The following is a 13024-nucleotide window of genomic DNA, read 5'->3' as shown; positions in this document are numbered from 1 at the left end:
TTAAACATTGAAAGTTTTATCATAAAAAATAAAAAAAAACGGGCCGACTAGCAGGCCCGCGGACCAAGAAGTATGCGGGACAGACCAATGTTTTCAACCCGCATAAAATATGCGGGACAGGGTGGATCAGCCCGCTTTTTGCGAACCTTATGCGGCCGGGCCTAAACGGGCCGGACCGGCCCGCATTGCCACTCCTAGTCTAAACCAAGATACCCATCCTCTCATATTATATGAGGCATAAAGACATATTTGAATATTTTTTGCATAAACATTTTTAAAAAAGAAAAAAGAAATAAAATGAGCTTTTTAATAATTTTACATAGGATTTATAATGAACTAAATTTTAAAAAATATTTTCTATTTACTTTATTTTTTAAGTAAATTACAAGTTAAAAAATAATATTTTTCTTCTTAAAGTGGTAATAACACATCAGGACGAATAGCCTCTACTTTTTGAGTTGATACAGCGTGACTAATGCGACCTTTAACACTTTAATTACACATCCATGATTCGATATTAATTCTTCAGATTTATGAATTTATTACTCACTAAAACGATAAATGTAAATAAAATAATAACAAAATACAGCTTCATTTTTTGTATGGAAAATGCTAACAAGTAGTGTCGGGACACCGAATAAAGAATAATTAACGTCTATTGATTCCATCAATCTTATATTAAAAACTGAAATATTTAATTATAATAATTAAACGATATAAATGTATTTAACATATTTTATAAAAATAAAAATATTTTTTGAAATTTGTAAACAATAATAAACATTTTAGATTGCTAAAGTCTTTACTAAAAGAATAAGAAAAAATACTTCTTAAACATATCGTTAATTTTATGTATTTATAATTAAAAATTTTAAATATTAAAATATTGTATGATTTTTTAACAATAAGATATTTTGTTAAGTTAAAAGAAATGTTGTAAAAGGATATTAAAAAGTCAGAGAAATACATTTTTATTTAACCTTTTTTTATACTTTTTAAATATTTAACCTTATTTATTTTTTTAATTTAAACTTCTTTATATTTAATTATATTTTAATTTTTAACAACATATCATTTTTATTATCTAATTATTTTTTAACTTTGATGAACATAAAATAAAATATTAAATGCAATTCTACAACTATGAACATTTTTATCTTCATATGAAATAAAATTATATTAATAGTTATTATATCATATTTCATTTAAAATCACACTTAATTATATATTTTTATAAAATTTAATTATATTAATCGGTATTCCTAGACACTAATCAGCAAGGTTTATTTTATTCATAAAAATTGAGAACTCGAACAATTGTTTAACTAACTTAACTAAATTCCTTAATAATTACATAGTATTCCGAGGAACCGAACCTACATTCCTAGTTGTTTAACATACAAACATACTAAAATAATTTATTTATTATGTTTATTGATTTCTACGAAAAAAACATAAACGGCAGTTGAAAAGGAAGAGATAAGATCTAATCATTATCGTCATATTATAAAATATTTAAGCTGCCATATATGATGTTATTCAATTTATGGTAAAATAAAATAATTGAGTACTATCAGATAGAACAAACACACACTCGAATACAAGATTCGCTGAAAAAGATGCAATCAAAGTGGACCTTCGTATAATTAAAGTACAAACATAATACGTGGATTGCGTGACATTAATTTTTAAATATTAACAATTTTATATGCAAGGAGTATAATGCATTTATAATGGTTGGATTGAATATATACAAATTTGAATAAATACTTTAGAAGGCAATGGTTCAAAATAAACTTCTAAAATATATACAAAAATATAAATTTATAGTACATAATATTTAGTTAATCATTCAAATATATTACATTAAAAAAATTCAGAATACCTTAAAACATAAATATCTAATTCTTTTACACGTCTTTATTTTATTTTATAATAAAAAATAATAATATCTACCCTCATATAAATATTATTTTAAAATTTATTTATAATATTAACTACCCCCATTTAAAACACAATCATAGAACCAATCAATAATACAAATAACATACTATATAAATGAACTGAAATCAATCACACGTATAAAACAATTAATCATTTAATCAATGATCTAACTTATTAAATCAATTCAATAATATTCATAACAATATTGATTATTCTTGGAAAATGAATTTGAACCCCTGTGTATTAGAGTTCATACCTTTTACTAATTTTTTTTGGACGTTGTACTGTGTTGACTTTTAAAAATATATTTTGTTAATATTTTAAATATTTTTTTAATATATTTTAAAATATTAAAATCAGTGATAATCATCATATTATAAAAACATATCAGAGAAACAAAATAAAAAATCTAACAAAGAATCCAAATTTTACCATATTAGATTTCTCAGTATAACTTTAATCTTAACTAAAGTTCACATGTTGATATAGCTCTTAATCTGTGATACGAATATTACATTTATTAATATTAAATAGATTACACATTTCTAATAAATTTTAATGTTTTTAATTAAGTTTATGTTACATTTTTTTATTAAATATTTAAATTTATATTTTTTAATAGAATTTCTGACATTTAATTTTTTTACCAACTGAACGATGTAATTGTTATATTATATCGTCATCTAATTTAATTATTTTTTCATATTAAAAACTATAATATTTTAAAATTAATGATAATGATATTACGGTTAGTGAAAAATTAAAAATATTGACCAATCACGGACTGACCATTTAGTGAATCTATCCACTCCGATTCACTTATTAATGAATAAAAAAAAAAGTTTAAACCAGGCCTGACCCAAAAGGGGTTGGTAGTTAAACAAGTTGACTTACTGACTTACTTAATTAAAAAAAATGTATAATTTTTTTTTCTTCAGTCTCAAAAAACCTAAATTATAATTTTGATTAAAATCTAAATAAACTTTAATGCAATCCAAAAAGATGTTAAACTCCAAATATAAACTAAAACCATAAAAAAAAAATTAAATTATCAATGTGTTGGCTAAAAAAACAACCTAACCCAAACCGAATTCAAAGCCCAACATAATTAAAAACACTTGTGTAATTCTTTATCTACAAGTTGATTTGCGATTGCCCATTAATTAAAAACTACTTATAAAAATCTCTTGATCGAAGTCATCGGATAACTAGATAACTGATCTCACTATCTAAGTCCCTATTAATTATAATATTTATACTATGTTTGTATATGTGAAGGGCCTATTGGCCAATTTTATTTTATTTTTCTTCATTTTTGTTATTTTGTTTTCTGACTTCTTCTTGCATCATTCTTCTCTAATTTCTCTTTTCATTTCTAAAACCCATTTATCACACTACAAAAAAAATTCTCAATTAGAAACTAATTTTAGTAACAAAAAATAGTTAATCACTATAGTACTCAATTTAGATATCAATTTACCAAATTAAAAATTATTGGTTACTAAAATGACCACTATTATAAATAAAAAGTTATAATTGGTTACTGAATTGATGACTAATTAATTAGAGACCAATTTAGAAACTAAGTCATTTTGGTAGCCAAAACCTAGGTATAATTTGTAGTGACTAATTTTCTTTGGCAGCTAAAACTATAATAACTACTTTTAAAGACCAATTTAGTGATCAATTATAATTTTTTATCCATAATAGTAACTATTTTAGTAACTAATAATTTTTAGTTTTGTAAATTAGTATCTAAATTGGTTACTATAGTTACTAATCATTATTGATTACTAAAATTGATCACTATTTATAAATTTTCTTGTAGTGTCATCCTTTTTCATAACCAGATTCTACTAATTAAAAACTAGTTAAACATAAAACATTTTTATTTGATCAAATTTCAATCTGGACTAAATTTATTTTTAATTTAATATATTTGTTAATTGAGATTTGTCATTCTCTAAATCAATTATCTTGTTGAAGAGTATTTTGAGTGTTTTTTTTTCTTCAATTGTATTTCCTTATATTCTTAGATTTTTTTAGTTTTCTTACTATATTTCCTTTAATTTCAAGAAAGGATAGAAGGTAGAAGAATGATTGAAGAAAAAAAAATGAAAGATATTTGTAATAGAGGCAAGGACAATGGACCAATACAAAATATATACCAACACATAATATGCCAAAATCTCTCCATCTCTAAAGTTATTGATTATGTTAATTATTTGGTCCCTGGGTCATAATGTACCTTTATTTGTCGACACAAAAATCTGCCATGATTTTCTTTATTCAAAAGATCCACCAACAACTTGTCGCTTAGTCATTTAAATACAGAACAGCTAAATATATGGTTTAGTTTAATTGGATTATACCAAAAGTGGTGCATTATATACAACTACTACATTGTTCGAATCTGTTGTCGACTTATTTTTGTTGCATCCTAGTTTGGTCCACCCGCGACCCCACGTTTTCATCAAGTAAAATCTTTATACTAAAAGTCGACGTGCATTATCAATCGGTTTGAAAATAATTTCTTAGTTATTATTAGGACCTTGAATCGAACCAATATTTGAACACATTTTAACCCACAAGTCTATTATACTATGCATGCTCAAGACAAAGTAAACTCGTAATTTGGAAAGGATTGAATAATATACACAAGCCGAAATGTACAAGTGCATGAATTTCATGTCTTGGTTTCTCTTTATTCATCTACTAGTAACCCTGGTACACTAAAAGTCTAATTTTTCTTGGTTACTTTTCTTCAAACAGTTTGCAAGCATGATTTTTTTCTTTGCTCTTTCCCAATCTCTTTGTTGCAGTGTTCCTATGGATGCAGAGGCAGAGAAATCTCAGAAGTTATCTCAGAAGTTGCAGTTGAAGAGGGTCATCATCATAACCATATGGATCCTTCAGTAATGGTGTTCTTCACTCTGAAAGATTTAAGGGTTGGGAAGAGAATGGCCATTCATTTTCCAAAGAGAGATCCAGCTAAGTCACCGAAGTTTTGGCCAAAAGAAGAAGCTGATTCAGTCCCTTTCTCGTCCAACCAGCTGCCACACCTTCTCAAACTCTTCTCTTTCTCTCCACACTCTTCTCAAGCCACGGCCATGGAGAACACGCTAAGGGAGTGTGAGAGCAAACCCATCAAAGGAGAGGTAAAGTTCTGCGCCACCTCCTTAGAATCCATGCTTGAATTCACACAGAGCATTCTCGGGGTGACATCAGAACTCCAAGCTTTTTCCACCTTGCACCAGACCACGTCAAGTGTGACTTTCCAAAACTACACTATCCAAGAAACCATCATGGAAATCCCAGCTCCAAAAATGGTGGCTTGTCACACCATGCCGTACCCTTATGCTGTTTTTTACTGCCATAGCCAAGAAAGTGCGAATAGGGTATATAGGGTCTCACTGGTTGGCGAAAATGGCGATAGAGTGGAAGCCATGGCTGTTTGTCACTTAGATACCTCACAGTGGGTACCTACTCATGTTTCATTTCAGGTGCTTCGGATCACTCCTGGAACCTCTCCCGTGTGCCATTTCTTCCCTGCGGATCATCTCATTTGGGTCCCTAAACCACAAGCTCACGGTTCTTCAAGCATATGATATATACTAGTATTTTTACATGCTTATGAACCCAATAATGCTGGAGAAAAAAAAAATGCAAGAGCTTAATCATGTACTATATATGAATATGCAAGGGTTTCTGCATCCTAATTTCATCATAATTATGAATCCTAACCTATATAAATATGCAAGGTATATGTGTAATAAAGAAAGAAAAAGAGAAAATTTGGATTAGTCATGAATAATAAAGATATTTTAGAAATCAATTGAATGTAACTAATTAATTATTTATTTATTTCAAGTGAAATAATTGTAGTGTGTATTATTTGTACTAATTAGTGATGGAAGAAATTAATATAAGATAGAAAAATATAGTATATTCAAATATGAGTTCAAAAGTATCGTGTATATGAATCAACTCAAGATCCATCTGATTGGAAGTGCGTCTCTGGAAAAATATTGTTCTTTTTCTGGTGGGTTATTCGATAACATATCTCACAAGTGTGTTTTATGTCGTTTTATAAAATTAATTCACGATGAATCGTTCACTGAACAATCTAAATCATCACGGACGAAGAGTTCAAGAAATCAAAATTATGTATTATTCATAAAATTAATAACTATGTATTTGAGAATAACAAATAATTTAATTTATTAATTAATATTAATCTATAATTATAACAAAATAGACAATAATAATTTTATATAAATTATATAAATACAACAATTATTTAATATGAAAATAAACTAAGATTATGATCTGACTATCAGGAGTTTTTTATTTTTTTTAAAACAAATTATAAACAAGGATCACAACAATTCAGAAGTAGAGCCATGGTTTGAAATAAAACTGAATGGGCATGGAACTAACTAGAGCCCAACACTCATCAAAACCCAGGGCATAATTAATTGGGCCTCTCTTTTCTGCACCGCATAATTTCTTTGCGCGTCCCCAATTTTGAAAATGATAACTCCCCCACACTCTGACTTCTGGATTTTTAAAATTTTCTGAAACAAGCTTTTTAAAATTTATAGAATGAAATTTTCGAAATAAAATTCCTGGAGCAGAATTTTCGGAATGCATGAAATGCATTTCAAAACATTTTTTTTTGGAATTTCCAAAATGCATATAACACTTTCTGGAAAAACTTTACACAACATATGAAATTCATTTCAGAATGAATTTTTTGGAATTATTAATTTTTTCGCCTATTTCTCTTATGCGTTTCCCTTTCTTTTCTTCCTCTACAGCAGAGACAGACAGTGGTGTGACAAAAACAGTGATTCTGAGAGTGCATTATGTGGAGGTGCAATTAATAACGATATGGTGCATCAAGAAAAAATCACAAATTGGAATCGGCGAAAACAAATACCTTACTCAGGGTTTGAATAAAGACGATGAACTTGGACGATGTACGCCTGTTTCATGGGTAAAGTTAAGATTTTTCTTGTAATTTTTATAAAAAAATTTGTAATTTTTTTTTGTTTTTTTTTTTAATTTTTAATCGATAGATACAGAAAAAACTCAATCGACCTTCAACAAATGGGTACCTGTACCCGAAACCGACACAAGTGGATAGACAGAGAATACCTAAGGACGCGAGATAACTCTCTCTAAGAAACTCGACAAAATAGCTCCATAACTTCGGGAGAAAGGGTGTCTCCTCACAAAGAGAGTCGCAATGACCAGACCCGGACGACTGTTTACAAAAAAACACACGTTTTTGCAAAGTCGTAAGTAATTATTTCTTATAAAATTATAAAATTTATAACTATTTCACAAAATTTGGTGTAAAAAGTATTTTATATAAAATATTTTGCAAAAAAATTGACAACAATTTTCTGTAACTTTTTTTATAACAAAATTTATAAGTATTTTTTATAAAAAAAATTCAAAATAAAATTGACAAGAAAATATAATTTTTTTTAGTAATACTGGTATCAAAATAATTTAGTTTTTTTTTTCTAATAGATGATGTAGAGTTCCTTGTCACACTTGTAGAGTAATAGAAAATATCCCTACCTATAAATTTACGTTTATATAGTCAACAATTTTAGTTTTACTGCAGAGAGAAGGAATAATATCCCATATTTAATAAACGTGACGTTTGAATAGATTTAACAATGTTTAATTAGAACGAAGGCCAAAGCTGCACGTAAGAGTTTATGTGATATAAGAATTACTAAACTGAAGAAGAAGTATTTTATTGAAGCAAAAGTCTTGCATGGAATAAAGATTAAGTCGAAAAGCAATTTAGGAAAACCATCTTTTCTTAGCCACCAAGTCGCCTTTAAACAGTGTACAGAATATGTACCTCTTGTTTTCAAGTCTTCATCATTCTTCTTTTTCAACTAAAATAACTCATTCAGATTTCATTCTACACGCACCATTCTGATAAACATAACCAATATGGAAAATAATTATCATATTACTATTATAATATAATTTCTCTTTAGCTAAAACACTGTCATATGTGTATCATATATGCGACTTTTATTCAAATTTGACTATAATTATATTTTATACTAAATCTCGTAAGAGATTAACCACACGTGTGTTTGTGTTTGTGTTTCAATAGAAAAATCTCAAACAAATATAGAAATGAATACATGATCGATTCATTAAAAGTTTAGAGCATCCATATGTATTAACCGTGGGATTTAGAAGGAAAAAAGAAACACGATTAATTTAATCTCCGAGATCCAACAATATCTGGAGAGGGAAAGTTGCTTAAGAGATTATCATGAAGAGAAAACTAAAAATTCTGCAAGAACAAAAAAATAAATAAAAGCAAGATGCTGCAAATTAATTAAAATTAAAAGAAGGATTACTGCTAGATAAGCACCAGGATTAAATCTATACTAAAGGGTTCAAACTTTTAGTACAAATTTTGAAACAGTAATTTATTATTAGCTGCTAAATATCTATCCCTCACATTTCTTATGGGAGCTTCAATCTTGATTCTTCTGCGTCTGTTTCATGGAGACAACATGGGTGTGATACAATATGACATTAGGCTTAACATCGAAGTCTCTGATGAAACGATCCTTCCCTGTTTCTGATACCTGGGAATCCTCGATAAGGTCTTTAATTGCTTCTGGCATAGGTTGCTCCTTCATCGTCTCCTTCCAATACCCGTCTAGGTCTTTTCTTGCGCTGCTCAAACTCCCAACCTATTCACAAAAACGCACTTTTCTATGAGTTTCAGTGGAGACAAAACTTTAAGGTAAACCGAAGATTCAAAGCTTTTTGGATTTGACAAAAGTAGAAATAAAAGTATGAAGACAGGTGAAAGAGCAACAGAGTTTTTGTGAAGAGGTACCAGGAGAAGAGAGAAAACTACGAACACAGCAACATTGGACTTCATGTTTACGCTATTCTCTGCAGAGTTGTCAGCCTCTCTGGATATTTCTTTGAGCCACAACTCACCCACGATCCACGTTTATATATGTCACCACACCGGTTGAAAAATAAATAAAATCAACTATATAATAAATTAAGAAGTTTTACTGAATTTTAGAATTAGTTTTTCTCAAAAAATTTAAACTAATTTAATTTTTTATGTTTAAAAATACGTAAATTTAGTCATTTAAACCAAAATTTTTAAATTTATTTGACGTTTCAAACATATTTCTGGACTAATATGGAAACGAACATGTATTAAATGAGGTAAACAAATTAAAATAATATAATGAAATATGTTTAAAACGTCAAATAAATTTAATAAAATTTGGTTAAAATGACTAAATTTGCGAATTTACAAAGTTGAAAGACTAAATTGGTTCAAAGTTTTCAAGAGAAACTAATTCTAATTTTTACTAAAAGTTGAATGACCAAAAACATATTTAACCCATAAGTTAAAAGATTATTGTTGTTAGGTTCACTACAAACTCAAATATTATCATGAAACAAATTTGAAACATCCTATAAACTTAATAAAATTTGGTTAGAAGAATTAAACCCACATATTCTTAAAAGTTAGAATACTAAATTAGGCCAAAATTTCAAGAAAGATCCAATTTCAATTGTCACGAAAAATTAAAGGACCAAAAACATATTTAACTTTGTTATTTTTATCATAAATGTTTAGAATTGTATTTTAAATCTAACTTAATTCTCAAAAGTTTGTTTGTAAAAAGATATTTGTACCAACTTATATATTATAAACTTATCTTATTTTTAATTGACGTGGGATTTTCAACACATCACTTCATATCGAAATATATACATTTCGTGCATGAAATTATACATTAAAAAATAATCCCATAATAATTAAACAATGGCTAGAACAATATACTTAACAAATAACAAATTCCTCAATAACATATGATATAATAAATCATTACAGATCTAAATCAAATAGAATCTAATTCATAATTACGATATCAAATTATTAAATAAACTTAAATCTAATTTAATCATTCAAAATAAATTTATAAAATAAAATTTACATTAACTGATATTAAATCTGAAAATAATATTACAACTATAAATAATATTATATTCTAAACATATAATAAAAAATCCATCCCTCTCAATTTATACGTATAGAAAACATTTCATAAAAGGAATATTATAGTTCTTAAATAAACGTTAGTATTTAAAGAAACTTCCACATCATTCTTTTCTTCTTTACCGACATCATTTGTTACATTACATTTATTATTTTATACTAGTGTAAACACAGGCGCTATCGCGCCTGTGTGTACGCATTTTTTGAATTATATTAATAATTGATGATATTGTAATGTTATTAATTTAATAAACAAAATAAAAGTATATTTATAAAAAATAAAATAAAATGTACGGAGAAAATAAGAGAAAAATAACTGTTGATGAATAGTAAGAGAAAAAAAGAAAAAGGAGATAAGTAAATAATTTTATAAAAACTTGTAAAAGTAACCGTTAATTTTTAAAAATTTAATAAATAATTAAATTATAAAGGGTAAAGTTAGAATTATGAAATGTGGACACAAAAGAGGGAATCCCCTTTATATATAGTTATAGATTCTTTAATTATATATACATAAAACAGAGGGTAGGTTTATTATTTTCCTGAGTTAAATTATTAATTAAAAGGTGGAGAGAAGAAAAAGTGGCTAGGCCTCATAAAGCACCCACATTCGATCTCCACTGTTCACGTACACACCAGACTATAGAAAAAAATTTTGACTGAATGAAGAAACCAGAAGTCTAACTTATACTAATTTCTAAATTTTCAAAATTTAAAAATGTTAAACAAATTTTTAAATTTAATTATTTATCATCGTTGTAGTTCTCACATATATATCGTATAGGGTGTCTATGTATGTCCCACTAATTATGTATAGTAGGGAAGCGTAGAAGAGATGTACCCAGACACATACACAGCAGGAGAGGATCTTGTTCAAATTAAGGCACATTTATCAAAGGAGAATAGGAAGAAAAGATCCAGCTTGGTGTGGATGGATGCGTACATTCCAGCCCAGTGTCTAGGTACATCTCGGAATGTGCGTTCCATGGCCCAACAAGACAGCAGACACATCTTGGCCTAAATGGCCGAGTACATCCCAGCTTAAGGGGTCGGGTACATCCTGGACTAACGGTGCAAAGGGGAAGATTTTTCAAATGGTGGAAGAGATAACATACAGGCCCAAGAACTCAAAGGCTCAACATCAATTTGAATTGGAAATGTTACCGTTGTATTAAGGTCTGGATCAACATTCATTAGATTTCTTAGTGTTTAATGAAAGAAGAAAACTGCCCGGTACATAATAAAGTCGGGAGTGATGCAGGTAGGAATGACAACGGGTCGGGTCAGGCACGAATAATGCTTACCCGCAACCCGACCCGCCACCCGCCCATTTACCCGTCGAGTATCCGTTTGAAAAATACCAACAGATATTTTTAAAACCTGCGGGTACCCATGGATACCCGATACCCGCAAATATTTAAAAACAAATATATTTTATAATTTTTTTAATATAAAGTTATAAAAATAAAATATAAATTAAATTAAATTTTAATTATAATTAAATTTGACATAATAAAATATACTGTTAATTTTAATTTTAATTTAACTTAATAAAATATAAATTAATTTTTTAATTTTAATTTTTTGCGGGTAACGAGTACCCACGGGTACGGATAGTATGATACCCGTACCCGACCCGTTTATGAGCGGGTATTAAATATTTGCGGGTACTAACTATCTGCCGTAGATATTCGCGGGCACGAGTATTTTTGTCATCCCTAAATGCAGGTAATATAAGAGATGATTCAATCACTAACATGGGTATCTAATCTTGAACTCATATAATGCATAAAAAATATCGGATTATTTTTTACTTAAACATCAGAGTGCTTGCAGGTATCCCACTCCCGACGGTGGATCAGAGTCAATGATAAGGAGAGAAGGAAAAGAGAAAAAAGACTAAAGGCTCTTAACATCGCTTAGTTCCAAGCATACAAGAATATATATATTTGTTAATATCATCACTTTATATTGAAGTATTTATATTGAAGTAATGATTTATATGATTTTCTTATTTGGTTGGCAGTGTTGTACAAACTTGAATGATGTTTTAATGCATATACGAGAGTGGAAATTTCAACTGAAGAAAAGTACTGAGCATCTAGATGGAATAGAAATAGAAAAGAAAAATATAAAAAAGTCCAGGTCTAAAAAAATTTGAGAGAAATTAAATAAATAAATAAAAAGGTAAATACACACTTATACATCTAACAAATATTATATACGAAAAAAAGAAGAAGAAAAAATAAGTTTATAATTATATATTTAAGGTGATAATGTAAAATCATTAATAAAACTTGATTTTTTTGTCTTATTATAATACATTGTATTAAAATTTAATTTGGTACGTAATATTATCATCGTGGTTAGTTTCGGCACGTTCGAAACCTTTTCTATTAAATTGTTTGTCCAAAGTTTGCAATGATAACGTCAACTTATTTTTGTTAAAACATGCCTTAATCTAACTAACTAATGTAAAATATTAATTCCCGTTTTCAAAATTTAGAATAGAAGGCAAAAGATAGAACTTTCTTTTTCAAACATTACGCAAGTAAAATTATTATTTTTAATTATGATTTTTAATTCAATGTTGTACTTGTCATAAAATTGTGCATAAAAAGTCTCTTACGCCCTTACACAACATGATATTTTATAGTATATTTAGTAAAATATCAGTTATTGTCAGAATTATCCAATGAACAAGAGACACATGAATCAACCGGTCACACGTGTTTGCAAAAAGTCATAACATTTTGTTAATATATATATATATATATATATATATATATATATATATATATATATATATATATATTATTTTCTAGTGCAAGCACACAGTGTAAAGCAATCAGTTGGTATTTTTTATTTTTTATTCATAAATGTAGTGAAAATGGGTGGCACCCCAATGGATATTTTCTATAAGGGTTGTGAGCTATAAACAACAACATGAAAAAGATTTGAATCCACTCAAGGAAAGCGTTTTTTTATTTATTTAAA

The 13024-nt window shown here is 27.9% G+C and overlaps 2 protein-coding genes across 2 annotated transcripts; one reads left to right on the top strand and one right to left on the bottom strand.

The window, feature by feature from the left end:
* The first annotated feature begins 4417 nt into the window (after nt 1-4417).
* LOC114196294 (BURP domain protein USPL1-like) lies at nt 4418-5691 on the top strand. Its single transcript, XM_028086892.1, has 2 exons — nt 4418-4671; nt 4767-5691. Exons 1-2 carry the CDS (start codon nt 4612-4614, stop codon nt 5550-5552), a joined length of 846 nt encoding a protein of 281 aa, XP_027942693.1. The 5' UTR covers nt 4418-4611; the 3' UTR covers nt 5553-5691.
* A 2604-nt stretch (nt 5692-8295) lies between these two features.
* LOC114196295 lies at nt 8296-8963 on the bottom strand. The gene is made up of 2 exons (XM_028086894.1): nt 8837-8963; nt 8296-8687 (listed from the first exon to the last, which is right to left on the bottom strand). The coding sequence occupies exons 1-2, from the start codon at nt 8879-8881 to the stop codon at nt 8466-8468; spliced, it is 267 nt and encodes an 88-aa protein (XP_027942695.1). The 5' UTR covers nt 8882-8963; the 3' UTR covers nt 8296-8465.
* Nucleotides 8964-13024: the final 4061 nt, after the last annotated feature.

Source organism: Vigna unguiculata, chromosome 9 (assembly GCF_004118075.2).
Source record: "Vigna unguiculata cultivar IT97K-499-35 chromosome 9, ASM411807v1, whole genome shotgun sequence".
In the NCBI taxonomy this organism is placed as follows: Eukaryota; Viridiplantae; Streptophyta; class Magnoliopsida; order Fabales; family Fabaceae; genus Vigna; species Vigna unguiculata.
The sequence above is the reverse complement of the archived record's forward strand: the minus strand, read 5'-3'. Positions and strand labels throughout refer to the sequence as shown.